At 51.1% G+C, this 14,375-nt stretch overlaps 1 protein-coding gene across 1 annotated transcript in view; it reads left to right on the top strand.

Annotated features, from left to right (window-relative positions):
* The window catches only part of Plxdc1 (plexin domain containing 1), a 63,477-nt gene that overhangs the window by 17,324 nt on the left and 31,778 nt on the right, over nucleotides 1-14,375 (top strand). The window contains exons 3-5 of the mRNA XM_046420542.2: nucleotides 12,642-12,785; nucleotides 13,065-13,134; nucleotides 13,748-13,870. Coding sequence (XP_046276498.1) covers nucleotides 12,642-12,785; nucleotides 13,065-13,134; nucleotides 13,748-13,870 — 337 coding nt within the window. The remainder of the gene's footprint in view (nucleotides 1-12,641; nucleotides 12,786-13,064; nucleotides 13,135-13,747; nucleotides 13,871-14,375) is intronic.

Genomic DNA, 14,375 nt, shown 5'->3' with positions numbered 1-14,375 from the left:
GAGAAAAATAATAGCAACAGGTGATGTTCAAGAAGCCCTTCCTGAGTGCCAGCTTCGTTCTACGACTTTACATTTAACCCACACAAATACCTCCTTGTTGCCTCTCAATCTAGAACAGAGAGGTGAAGTTGCCTTCCCAAGGTCACATAGCCAAAGAGTGCCAGAGTCTGTACAGGAACCCAGGTGTCTCTGCATTTGGAGTCTCTGCTCTTCACCACCATTTCCTTCAAGAACAAAAATGAGTGATGTTTTACTGCACAGTGTACTTTTGTTTGAATTAATTAATTAATTTCTGTGGTGCTGGAGATTGAACCCAGGGGCTCACACGGAGCTACATCCCAATCCTTTTTATTTTTTCTTTTGAGACAGGATTTTGCTAAATTGCCATGGCTGGCCTTGAACTTGCAATTCTCCCACCTCAGCCTCCCAATTCACTGGGATTGCACATGGAGGCCCTGGGATTATAGGTGTGTGCCACTACGCCTGGCTCTCTTTTAGATCCATCGGTGCTTGTCAGACTTTACTCTGTGTAAGAGTCCTGGGAATCCTCTTCAGATGCAGATCCTGAGTCAGCAGGTTTGGGGTGACCCAGAATCTGCATTTATAACAAGCTTCTGAATAACGCAATGCCGCTGGTTCTCAGGCATACTTTGGGTAACAGGGATCTAGAACACATTCTCATTGGTCTTGTAAGGCCTTATGGAACTGTAGTGGCAGGGACTGGGGTGTCCCTCCCCCGCAACCAGACATCTCAGCAGCACATCCTGGGTAGAACCCAGCTGCCTGCAGTACCATCCTGACAAGCCTGGCTGGCCAAGCTCTCCAGCAAGCCCTGCAGGATACCCTTGGTCGCTTGCCCCAGCGTCTCCACCTGCCAGTTGGCTGCAGGTGATGGGCTGGTTGTGACAGCTCAGCCAGAGCTCCTGTTCAGAAACGTCTTGAACTCAGCCAAGGTAAATGCAGCCCCGCTGTCAGAAACCAAGTGCCTGGCACGCCTCCAGGTGCAAATAATTGAAGCAGAAGGGACACTGTACCAGCAGACAGACGTTTAGGATGGAGAGGGAATTGTTTTGAAGAGCAGCCTCCACAATCGAGCTGTTTGCTGGAAAGGTCCAACAAAATCATTGTAATAGTTTCCACTTACCAAGCGCCTACTGTGGTCCAGGCAGTGGGTTAAGAGCTTTATGTTGATATGTTTCATCTAATCCTCTCCAGAACGCTGCAAGAAGGTTACTGATGAGAGGGCTGAAGCTCAGGGAGGGGGTTATGCTTGGCACCAATTTATGTAATGGAGTCAGTTTTTGAACTTGACTCCACAGCCCATGCACTTGATCCTAGAGCAATGTTTGCACATTGTACTCACAGAAACTGAGGGGATCCCAGAGGTGCTTCATGGGCTGCTGTGGGGTGGAGGGTGGTGGAGAAGGAGGTAGCACAGCAGGCTGGCCCCAGACCTTTTTTTCTTTCCCCCTGACTAGCTGTAATTTGATGTGGCTTATGTGCTGAGATGCTCTGAAAGATTAGTTGGAGGAAAGGATTGTACAGACAGAAATGTTTGAAATCCACAATCTGCTGCCTCCTTAAATGAGTGTGGACTGTAGACCACAGCTTCAAGTGCTTGTGTTAAAGTACCCCACTTTACTTTGGTGGATTTGCCAAGAGGTCTGGCTTGTGTTGACCTTTCTCTTTTATTTTTTATTTTATTTATTTATTTTTTGTACCAGGGATTGAACCCAGGGATGCTAAACCACTGAGCCACATCCCCAGCCCTTTTTATTTTTTATTTTGAGACAGAGCTTTGCTAAGTTGCTTAAGGCCTCGCTAAGCTACAGAGACTGGCTTTGAACTTGAGATCTTCCTGCCTCAGCTTCCTGAGCTGCTGGGATCACAGGTGTGCACCACCATGCTTGTCTGCTGACCCTCTTTTTAAATGAGAGATCATCCCATCAAGTCTACTAGCCAAGGCTTCTAGCTTCCAGTAACAGTGCTTACAGCTATAGTAACGGACAGCTCACGTGTGATCATGGGCTGTAGATGGTGGGAATCCCTCAGGCAGGGTCATTGCCAGGCACAGCCTCACTTTTTTTTTTAAGTGCTGGAGATGGAACCCAGGACCTTCCACATGCTAGGCAAGGGCTCTATTTTATTTTGAAACAAGGTCACACTAGGTTGCCTAGACTGGCATGGATCTTGTGATCCTCCTGCCTCAGCCTCCTGAGTAGCTGGGAGTACAGGAGTGCACAGACATACTCTGCACCTACATACTTTTAAGGACACACACAATATGCATATGGTGAACAAGCCCTGGGATTGACTGGCCTGAAGAGACTGAGTAGGGCTTTGTATTAATTAGGATACAAGGTTCGGCTGTATAACAAATGCCCAATTGACAAGGCACTTAGACACAAAGAAATCTATTCTGCTCTCACATGTAAGTGTGAGCAGAAGTAAGCAAGGGAGGACATAGCGTCTCATGGTGTTGGGGACCCAGTTTCCTCTGTTTCGTGCTCCACTCTCTGCAACATGTGCCTTCCATTTGCGGTCTATGATGGCTGTTTCAGCTCCCACCATCACATCTGCATCCCATCCAGGCAAGGAGAAGACACTTGGTTCCTATTAAGGGCAATCATTCTGCTCATCTTCCATTGATCAGATGTATAGTCACGTAGCCACACCTAGCTGTAAGGAGAGCTGGGAATATAGTCTGACCTGGGGCCTTGTGCCTAGCTAAACAGTGAGCTTCTGCTACCGAAGGAAGAAGGGGGAACTGGTTATTGGGAGACAATTATTAGTCTCTGCCATGATTGACTTCCTCCATCAATACTTCTGGGGAAGGTGGCAACATAAACAGGGGCCTATGATGGCAGGCAATGGGGAAGTGTCCCCAAGATTGGTGGATTCCAAACCATGGGACTCTTTTCCCCAGTGGTCAATCAAGAAACCAGCAGTGATTGACTTGTAAAAGAAAAACACGGTAGTCACAAAATTGCCTGGAAAAGGCTTCCCCCCAAGATTTGGTTCTTCACTTTTCTCTTCCCATCCAGACTCTTGCTGTCTTTAACTGATGAAGGACAGCTTGTGTCCCCTTGGAAGTTCTGAAGAACATAAGTGAAACTGTTCTATTTAAGGGCCCTCTGGTTTCCAGGAGCCACCAGGGGTGTCTCATAGAGAAAGGGTAGAGAAGGTGCAAAGACCTGACATAGGACAGAACAGTCAGGCCCCAGGGAACCTGGACATCCACGGGGCTCAGGGCTGCCCTCTCTGCCTCGCCAGGTTCCCCCTCGGTTCTCATCTCTTCTCATCCCTTCATCGTGTATTTACTGAAGTCAGAAGCACATAAGGTTTTTTTGCCCCTCTGTGGACCAGTGTCTTCAGCAGTCAGCTCAAGACAACAGTGTCAGCTCCTGAGCCTCCACGGCCTTTCCAACTCAGCTTTAAGGCCTCTGGCTTCTTGGCTCAAGTGCATCTTCCCTGGGGAGGAATCTGATTGGCTCAGGATGCACAAGCCACAGATTGTAGGCTTCCAATAGATGGGCTGTCTTTGAATCACGTGATCACCGGTGTCCAATCAGCCTGGCTGAGGAAGCGCAGGTTCCTGTGGGAGGGAATGGTGGGTGTGGTCACTCCACCTACCAGTTGGTGGGGAGCAGATGTCCTTGTGGTAAAACATACCTGGCACCAGGACACCATTTAAAGTATGATGCCCACCTGGGAATCTTTGTGAGCAGGGCTTCATACAACACTGGTCTCCCAGGAGCATCACAAATTCTATACTAAGAGGACTGGTTCCAGAAAGCCCTGGGTGAATGGGGACAGCTTTAATCACATCATTGATGCTCAGCTCTGAGAAATCTGAACACCGTCTAGTTTCATAAAGAACTTGGACAGAGACAACTGATGCTGGCAAGGGAGGACCTCACCCCCACCCAAGTCTCTTACCTTTTATTCTACAAGCCCAGAAGGTTGGCAGAATTTTACCTCCCTGGGCATGGGACAGGTTGGAGGACACTGGCCAGATAATCAAGCCCTTGCACAGCTTTGCCTCCAGAAAGTGAAAAACATCCCCAGTCTTTATTATTTTTTATTTGAGACAGAGGCTCACTAAATTGCTGAGGCTGCCCTTGAACTTGCTATCCTCTTGCCTCTGCCTCCTGAGTCACTGGGATTTCAAGTGTGCACTACCACCCTGCTTACCAATTGGTAAGGGACTGATGCTGCCCAGCTATAGTGTTCCCAAGGCAGTAGCTATGACTCCAGAGGGGACAGGTAACCCAGGCCCAGCCATCCTGAGGTAAACAGGTTTCTTCAGTGTCTGGGAAATTGTGTACTCCCCCTGCCTTGCTGTCTATGAACCAGGATATGTGTCTGCCATCTTGTGGTTACAAGGGGACCAGCCCTAGAGGAAGCCCATGCTGAGAAAGGCAGAGAAGAAAAACTGGCAGAACTTGGCCTTGATGATCCCCAAGCCACATTCCCAATCAACTTTCATCATGGCCCGGGTCACCTTACTTCTACCCCTCCTTCCTAACTGAACTGTGATCCCCCAGGTCCTGGAAGATGTGGGTTGGTCACATGCTGGCCCCTCTGGAGGCTTGGTCAGATTGAATGAGGGAAAAGGGATTCTCCCTTTTCAACCTGAACGAGGAGGCAGGCAGGCTGCCTCAGCTTCCACAGGCAGCCCTCTTTGGACCCTGGGGCAGTCCCACTCAAGATGGCACCCTGATGACATGAGAGTCATCCATGTGCCACACCTGCTGCCCCAAACTGGACTCTCGGTCACTTGGTCTAGCTCACTGCCTTTGTGCCAAAGCTGGGTCCACCAGGGCTCCTATTCTTTGTGCCTGAAAGCATCTCTCTCCTGGTGTCACTTCCTTGGAGAAGAGCTCACGGAATTGGAGCTGCCCTCCTGTTCAGGGTGTCCCAGCTGTGGGAACGCCATGTGTGCGCTTGGATTCCAAGAGGAGGCAGCTGGTTCCTTCCCAAGTGGCTTTTGTCTCATCTGCCATCAGAGATGGATGAAGGTGTTGTGCTTGCCGTCCCACACTCTGTGTTCTCAACATGGCTGTGGCATCATCGGCTTTGAGACCCTTGCCATTCAGCTCATTTAGCAAGCAGGTCCTGAACCAGGTATCAAGGTGCGGAGGTGACTGTGCCATGGTCCCTGAATTTCCTCCTTCATAAAGAACCCGCGAGTGTCCTCCTGGTGCGAGATTTTAACCCATGTATGAAAAGTGGCCTAAGTCGCCTTCCAGTGTGGCACCTGCTTAAAGACCTGAGAGACAGTGGACAGGGCAAAGGTCATGGCTTTATGACACTGACTGGTTTCAGTTATATGATCCTGGGCTTTAGTTTCCCCACTTAGAAAATGGGACTAATATTAGTGCTCACCTCCCAGGGCTGCAGGCAGCGGGGACCGTAAAATGCCTGGCTCACTGCCACCCCTGGGGCTGCAAAGGCCTGCTTGGCTTCTCCTCGAACCCCCCAACTACCCCCTGGCTTGGTCCTTGACTGTGTGCCCCGAGTGACCCCTCTCCCAGCCACTCCTCCTTCCAGGATGCAGTTTGCCCTCCAACCCATCACCACGTAGTGTCCCTTGGCCAGTGCTCTAAATAGATACAGCTCCTCGCAGCCCTGTCCTGGAGTGATCAAAATCACCCTGCGCTGGAAGAGGTGTCTGGGGGTGTGTTTGGGACCTGAGGCAGATTCTGCATGGTGCTGCAGCCCTCCCCCTGGAAGGCCAGCTCCACCTGGTACCTTTTTGTTTGTTTGGTACTAGGGGTTGAACCCGGGGTGCTCTACCCCTGAGCTATACCCCCCGCCCTTTTAATTTTTTTTTCTTGAGAAGGGTCTCATTAAGTTGTCTAGGCTGGTCTTGAACTTGCAATCCTCTTGACTCAATCTCTCAAGTAGCCGGGATTACAGGCGTGCACCACCATGCCTGGCTGGCACTTGGTACTTTTGAATCCTGGAGTAGTCTTAGCCTCATTCTGCCTGGCCTGGTCCTTGGGTATGGAGGCCCTTGGTCTCCCTGGGATCTGCTGACCATTGGAAAGACTCTCAACCTGGGAGTTCGCTGTGGTTTGGATATGATTTGTGGGTGTCCCTGAGGGCTTCATGTGTTGAAAATTTAATCCTCACTGTGAGCTATTAAGAGAATGGTAACCTAATCCGACTATGAAGGAGCAGGGCCACTAGGGGTTGATTAGGAGTGGAGAAGGCCACAAAGGAGGAGTCCCCATGAATGAATACTGCTAGCTTTAGAAGAGGGAGAGAACGTAGGGGCTATGGACGGACACACACACACACACACACACACACACCTACCCCCTGTATCTGCCTTGTGATACCCTATGTCACCTTGGTACTCAGATAGCAAGATGGCCATCATCAGGAGCAGCCTTTCAACTTTGTTCAGACCATGAGCCAAAATAATCCTCTTTTAGTTAAAACTCACCCAGCTGGTGTGTCATTGGCAATAGCAAGTGGACTAAGAGAGGAGGCAGCTCCTTGGATTCTGACTCCTTGAGTCCAAATGGATGCAAACTTGGCATCAGTTAAGAGGTGCCATTGGAGGGCTCCTTGGGAACTGAAAAATGAACCCAAGGATCCCCCAGACATCAGAGCTGGGACACGCAGCACATGACTTCTCAGCAGAGCAGCAACAACAGGTTGTGGACCAGACCATTTGTCCTCACATGACAGAGGACTCAGAGCAGCAGGTCAGCTAGAGGCATTGCTGTATCCTTTTCCTGTGCGTCTTAGGGGAGGCAGCAAGAGATGAGTCAGCGTCTGTTTGGGCTTCGCTGCTGTAGAGCATGGCGTCTGTCCCAGGGTCTGGGTATCTGAAGGTTTGGGGAAGCTCCGACCCTTGGAGTCCAGGAAGCAGGATGAGTGCAGCCAGCCCCTTTCCCAGCACTGGCCTGCGCAGGCTCCCAGGAGGGAACTGAGTCCAGTTGGCTTCCAGTGTGGGGCCCTGAGAAGCACCTGCTCCCCATCTGCTGCCTCCTGCTGCTTGGTAACCTGAGCCTGTCATTGACCAGAACACCTGGTAGCAGCAATAAAGCAAGCAAAGGATGAGCAGCAGGCTTTCCAGGGACCTAAACTTCATGGCCATTCTTTGCTCTGCAGATCCTCCGGCCAAGCACCTGCCCTGTGCTGAAGTGCCCTGGGCGAAGAAGGGCCCTGTCCTTAGTGAACTTCATCTATGGGACAGGCAGACATGGAGATGACCGATAGAAAAGCCACGTCAGTCATCACTAGTGTGCAAGACATGAAGGATTAAGATTTTAGATGCTCAGGGTGTGATGGGAGTTACGAGGGACATAGGGAAGCCCCTGTGAGGAAGTGACCCTGAGCTGAGGCTTGATGGACGAGGAAGACTCAGCTACTAAATGGGGTTGGGGCAGAGGTTTCAAGGACAGGAGGCACGAAGGCCTTGGGAAAGACAAGGGCTTGGTGATTTCTGGAACTAAGGCCTGGAATATGGAGAGCAGGGAGCCAGGAGGTGCTGGGCAGGGGCCAGACCACCAGGCATCGGGAAGGATTGGTCTGTATGTAACAGGCGAATTTAAGGGACTTAAGCATCCTTCTAGCATGTCTTCAAAGGACGCTTTTTTTTTTTTTTTTTTTGCTGGTTACATGGCTGCTTGCTACAAAAATCGATTTTCTGTTCGTAGAGAAGAAAAGGGAATGGATGTTGGATAGACGGTGGCCAGAGTGCCCCACAGGGACACGTAGGCTGTGGTAAAGGGCATGACCTTAGATCTGAGTGCAGCTTGGGAGCCACAGAATGTTCTAAGCAGGGGAGTGATGTGCAGTGAGGAAAGGCTGCAGGACTGAGCCGCAGGGGCACACACAACTGGGCACGTGCACTAGTTCTGTGGGGCTGCCATGACAGGTTAGCCCGAATTTGGTGGCTTAAACTATAGAAATTTATTCTGGAGAGTGGAAGTCAGAAATCAAGATGTGAGCAAAACCATGCTGCCCCTGAAGGAAACCCTTTCCTTGTCTCTTTCTGGCTCCTGGTGGCTCCTGGCAATCCTCAGCATTCCTTGGTTTATGATCTGCCATCCCGTGGCCTTCTTCCCTGTGTCTCTGTAACTGTGTCCAAATCACCCTCTTTTTCTAATTTTCATTTTTTTTTTTTATAAAGACATCACTTGTTGAATTGAGATCCCACCTGGACTTAGTGTGACTGCGTTGTTACTTGATCTTTACTCTATTTCTAAAAATGACCATAGTCAGATGAGGGGCTTAGGACTTGGATATATCTTTTTGGGGAACACAATTTAAATACCCCATGGCGTGCAAGGATTCAAGTGCTACCTAGATGCTGGCTTCACTAAATTGAGCCACTGGTTTCCCCTTCACCCATGCATCATAGAAAAGTAGCCCAGGATTTAGGGAGGCAAACTTCACCCAGTTGCTGGACATTGGTCCCTCCCTGGCCCCAGTCTCTCTTCTTCTCTCAAAAGAAGGCAAAAAGAAGAGCATGGGCTTCTGGCACAAGGTCTCAGTTCATGGGATACATACTTCTTGAGCACCAAGTATCTGAGAACTTTGAGCCATGGGCACAGAGGTGATCTTACCCTCCCAGTGTGTCAGGGTCTCATAATTAAGGCAGAAAAAAGACATTTTTTGGGGGGGAAGGGTAATTGAACCCAAGGGTGCTTTACCACTGAACCACGTCCCCAATTCTTTTTATTTTTTTATTTTGAGACAGGGTCTTGTTAAATTACTGAATTTGGACTTTAACTTGTACTCTGCCTTGCCTCATCCTCCCAAGTCACTGGGATTACAAGTGTTCACTAACACTCAGCTCACTCATTGGTTTTTCTTCTGTCAATTATGTTTTTGTTTTGTTTTGCTTTGCTTTGTTTAGTACCAGGGATTGAACCCAAGGGTACTTTGGCACTTTACCACTGAGCCACATCATTGGCCCTTTTTACTTTTTTTATTTTGAGATAGGGTTTCACTAAGTTGCTTAGGGCCTCCTAAGTTGCTAAGGCTGGCCTTGAACTCACAATCCTCCTGCCTCAGCCTCCTGAATCACTAGATTACAGGCATGAGCCACCATACCCATCAGAAACAGACATTTAAGTGGTTTCTTTAAAATTGTAGGCTAACTGGTGCCCCGTAATAAACTGCTTTTTGTGTGTGTGTGGTACTGGGCCTCACACATGCTAGGCAAGTGCTCAATCACTGAGCTACATAAGTTTTTTAAGTTACTGCCCAATGAGTTACGTTTTTATTTGAACTGGAGGCTAGGGCAGGAGGTGAGCTGTAGCCACAGCTATGACAGGTTGTCCCAGCTGAACATAAACTGGCTTCAGAGTTGGGGGTTTGCAGACTGTCAGATGCATAGTGTTGTCCAGGGCCCCTGTAAATTTTTTGCTTTGAGGACAAATATAATAAAAAACTAGGGGGGATAGTAGAGGATAGGAAAGGCAGCAGAACACAACAGACACTAGTATGGCAATATGTAAATCAATGGATGTGTAACTGATGTGATTCTGCAATCTGTATATGGGGTAAAAATGGGAGCTCATAACCCACTTGAATCAAAGTGTGAAATATGATATATCAAGAACTATGTAATGTTTTGAACAGCCAACAATAAAAAATTAAAAATATATATATAAAAATCAAAATAAATAAATAAATAAATAAATAAAAAACTACTCAGCTGCAAATCTCAGGAGGCAGGTTGGGCATCAGCAGATCCACTTTGGTACGCCTGTCTTTGCATAGGTTGGAGAACATAGACTTGGCAGGTGATTTTTGGTATCTTTTGTTTTGTTTCTTTTTTTTTCCTAAGTATTGTACGATTTTTTAATACCTTTATTTTATTTTTATGTGATGCTGAGGATCGAGCCCAGTACCTCACGTATGCCAGGCAAGTGCTCTACCTCTGAGCCACAACCCCAGCCCTTCCTTTGCTTTTGGTTGAGGTGTGGCTGCCCACCAGAGATTGGTGGGGATGGGAGAGATTGAGCCCTAGAGGGAAGAAGAGGGCTATGCGGGGGCAGAAGTTGCTGTTTCTTCAGGGAGGCTGTGATCCCTGGCATAAGATGGCTTTGGTGCAGTGGGCAGAGCTGGAGAGCAGTGCATCTTCCTCTGGGCACCCTCCTGGAACCTCAGGGTTGGCAGCTGTGGCAGCAATAGGAAGCAGCATTCTGGCACGGGCACTTGCCCTCACCCTGGGGTGGTGGCACCAGGAGGGCTTCCTTAGGGGCTTCATGGGTAGAGTCCATTAACCCAATAAGTCTGGGCCCATGTGACAATTGAAAATAGCAGACACGATTCACCCCTGATCACCAAAAATGTTGGATGATGATTTGCAAGGGTTGGAGGTCGTCCCTGGGCAGATAAGGTCAGAAGGTCAATAAGAAGTGATGTTTAAGCTGAGCACTAAAGAAACAGGAATCCGCTGTGAGGAGAATACAGGGGCTGTGATTCTTCCTGTGTGGTGGCCTGAGGCTGTCAGAGGAGTTCAGTCTGGTTGGTGGGTGCCCAGGGGTGCCTGGGGGCATGAGAGAAATGAAGCCAGAGAGAAGGGGGGTTGGCTCAGGCTGACACTTCACATGCCAGGCTCAGAGGTTCGCATTTTACCCCAAATCCAGCATCTCTGGGGAGCCCCGATAGCTGTGGGCAGAGTGATGTGACTTCTAGAGCACTTGAGATAAGCTTGACTCCGTTCCCGGGTTGGCCGAGGGGTGGACCATCTAGAGGCAGGAGGGGGAGTGGCGCAGAGGAGGTGGGAACACCCCACTGCACCCCACGTCTCTTTACTCATTTTCCCCAGCCTGCCCGACCCCTGGTGACCAAGTGTGACACTTGGCAGAAGAGCAGAGTCTGCCTCCCAGCGGGTGAAGAATGCAGGAGTCCCTGGTTCCTGCTGGACCTGGGGCAAGAGCTGGCTGGGCAGCTGGCAGCTTGGCAGGGATGACGTTGTTTGCTCTGCTGTGTCTGCAGCCACTGCCGCTGGGCAGCCTGATTAATGACCCATGGTGCCCAGGGCATCTCTGCGGTGGCTGCCAATGGAACCTCCCCACCGTGCCTCCTGGCCACCTGGCCTCCTATGTAGGTGCTCCTGGGCCAGCTCCAGGAAGCGATGACGTTGCTCTGCTCCCTGGATCTTCCACTCTTCTCCAGCCTCCTGTAAACCCTGGCCCCAAATGCTCCCCTGGGGGAGAGACTACAGAGAGGACCCACCCCACTTCAATCTGCCTCCTTCCACATTTGATCCCCCTCAGGCACACAAGAGAGACTCAAAATTATGACTCAAAGGATTCTGTGCTGCTTCTCTCCTCATTAACAACCCTCTGGTGCTGGGCACAGTGGCCACGCTGTCATCCCAGTGGCTCTAGAGGCTGAGGCAGGAGGATCTCAAGTTCAAAGCCAAACTTGACAGCTTAGTGAAGCCCTAAGTAACTCAGGGAGACCCTGTCAGTGGGGAGCCACAGTGCTTTACCATGCCTTCCAGTTCTGATGCACTGCGGGGATCTGAAAGATCACTGTTGTCTGGCCGGGACTCGGTCTTTTCCCCTGCTCGGATAGCAAGGGCAGTCTTCTGAGTAGGCACACCCCTGGGGTTGAGCTACACTCACCTATTCTTTTGTAATCTTACCGATTTGTCCTGTTTGGGATAGAATGTTCCATGGAAACTCCCTTTGTGTGTCCCCTTCTCTTGCTCTGCCTTTGGGTGTGACCTTCCTAGATGTCAGTCAGTCTGCTGACAGCAGGCATCATGAAGCTAGACTCAACCCCCGAAACCTGACCCCTTGCCTCATTTGAATGGCTTCTCCCCAATAAAAGGCTTTAGCACGTGCTCTTTCTCTCTGTTTCTTGGTGGACCGTCCCAGGACCCAAAGAAAAAGGTATCTCTGTGTGATTATTTCATGCAGCCCAGTTCACCTGAGTGACCCTGAGTGTTTAAGTCATGAAACATGGCACCTGTCTCCAAATAAAATACAAAAAGGACTGCGGGTGTGGCCCAGTGGTTAAGGGCTCTGGTTCAATCCCTGGTACAAATGAAAAACAAAACCCCTCTGGTGACCCTGGCATGGGCTCTGCATCACTCTGCTTGAGGGCCCGTGTCTGGGTTCTGTTTATGTGTGTCCCACCTCCACCATCAGACTAGAACTCCCCAAGATCAGGGTCAGCTTCCTCTAGACTGGCACCTTCAGAGATTAGTGTTTTCTTTTCCCTCAAATTGGCTGCTCCCCAAGGGCAGGGACTATGTGTTCCCCACTATCTGGGAGTTCTCTGAAGATAAGGCTCTTCTTAGGGCTGTTCTGTTTCTCTCTCATTTCCCTCAAGCTGAACTAGGCTTTGGTTGTACTCTGAAGGCACAGGGTAGGGGACGTGGAGGGGGTTCAGGATGAACCTCGGGTTTGTCTGCAATGGCAGGGCTGGGCACGGGGGCAGCAAGCGTGCTGGGAAGGGGTCGGGGCCAGGTAGTGAGCTGTCTAGGGCCGAGGGGCTCCAGGGCTCTAAAATAGCCCTCTGGGCCACAGGTCCAGTGCCCTGGGACGGGGTGACTTCTTGTATCCAGCAGACTGAGTGGGGAGGAGCAGAGGGCGTTTCCTGGCCTGCCTGACTCCCCACGCCTCCTGTGGCTTTGTCTTGGGCACCTGCAGGAGGACAACCACAGCTACTATATATCCCGTGTCTACGGCCCCAGTGAGCCCCGCAGTCGGGAACTGTGGGTGAATGTGGGTGAGGCCAACCAGAACCAAGTGAAGGTCCACAGGATCCTTTCCAATACCCACCGGCAGGCCTCAGTGAGTGACCAGGGTGCCTGGTGTGTGTGTGTCTGGGTGGAAGGCTGCACTGTGGGGACCTGGGAGCAGGCGTGGCAGGGGCCTGAGGTCTATGATCTGGGGGGGGCTTCTTAGTGGGTCCCATGAGCTCACCCAGAGTGGGGGTGCCTGCCTTCAGTCCTAGGGGCCTGCTCTGGCCATGCCTGCCCCCCACTCTGTCCAGACAGGCATGGGGAAGTGTGGGTGCCCAACCCTTGGCCTGTGGCTTGGCTCATGCTGACTCTCTCCCGTCCCCTGCAGAGAGTGGTGATGTCCTTCGATTTCCCTTTCTATGGGCATCCTCTGCGGCAGATCACTATAGCAACTGGAGGTAAGGCGAGCCAGCAGGGCCCTGGGGAGGTCTGGACATCTTAGGCTGAAGGCAGGGGTATCGGTGGAGAGGGGGTTGAATAGACAGACGGACTGGAGAGGATGTATGTTTGCTGTCTTGGGTGCCCCATCTTAGGAGGGAGATCAGGACTGTCAGAGCATCCCCCTCATGCTGCGCGCGCGCGCGTGTGTGTGTGTGTGTGTGTGTGTCTGTGCGTGTGTGTGTCCTGCTAGGTCCCTGTGGTCCCTGGGTCTCTGAATCTGAGAGAGAGGAAGAGGAGACCACACTGAAAGCCTGGGTTCCTGGGACCAGGCTCCGTGTTGCTTGCAGGAGCCCATCTGATTCCCACGCACTTCAATTCCGGGTGCCACTTCCCTAGGGATCCAGGGAGGTGGGAGTCATCTCCCGTTCCCATGCTATGTGTCCAGCTGGAGACACAGCGAGAACCTTCTTAGGACTGGGGGCCTTTTGCTCCACACACACCAGACCCAGAGCCATCAGCTCCGGATGGGATGTAGGGGTCTGAGGCTCTCCTCCAGCCTTGGGGAGAAGACCCCCAGGAGCAGCCCCTGGAGGCCACCTCCGGCAACCCTTCTGTGACTCTCCCCCCCAGGCTTCATCTTCATGGGCGACGTGATCCACCGGATGCTCACAGCTACCCAGTACGTGGCCCCCCTGATGGCCAACTTCAACCCGGGCTACTCCGACAATTCCACAGTGTCTTACTTTGACAATGGTGAGGGCAGATCTCAGAGTGTAAGACATGAAGCCCCAGGGATCTCTTGGACCGACCCCCTTTAGAGGAGCCCCAGGCTTAGAGAGGGCAAGGGACTTGCCCACTATCACACAGCCAGACAGCCACCCCACCTTTCTGTGCTAGTTCCTCAAATGAAAGACAGGAACAGAATGCAGCTGCTTGCAGAGTCTGGTGAGATGACAAAATCTATGTGTCTGCTCTTAATAGAGGTGAAATAGATGTCAGGGGCCTGGATGGTTCTCACTCTCACCCAGGAGAACAGACATCTCCTGTCCTTTTCATCTCAAGGGGTCAGTCTGACAGGAAGGAGGGGCCCTGCCTGGGGTTAGAGATCTGGGGGCTGAAGCAGGACCTCTGGCTCCACAGCCTGGAAGCCGGGCTGATGGCTGGGGGCTGCCCAGCTCTCCGCCTTCTCAAGTTTGCTGTGAAGCCCGTCATCCTGAACGGAGCAAACCTCTGGCCAGTTCCGCTCTGGCTGTCCAGC

The sequence above is a fragment of the Marmota monax genome, unplaced genomic scaffold (genome assembly GCF_021218885.2).
Source record: "Marmota monax isolate L192 unplaced genomic scaffold, Marmota_monax_Labrador192_F-V1.1 WCK01_AAM20220418_F8-fsc00064, whole genome shotgun sequence".
NCBI classification, from domain to species: Eukaryota; Metazoa; Chordata; class Mammalia; order Rodentia; family Sciuridae; genus Marmota; species Marmota monax.
The sequence above is the reverse complement of the archived record's forward strand: the minus strand, read 5'-3'. Positions and strand labels throughout refer to the sequence as shown.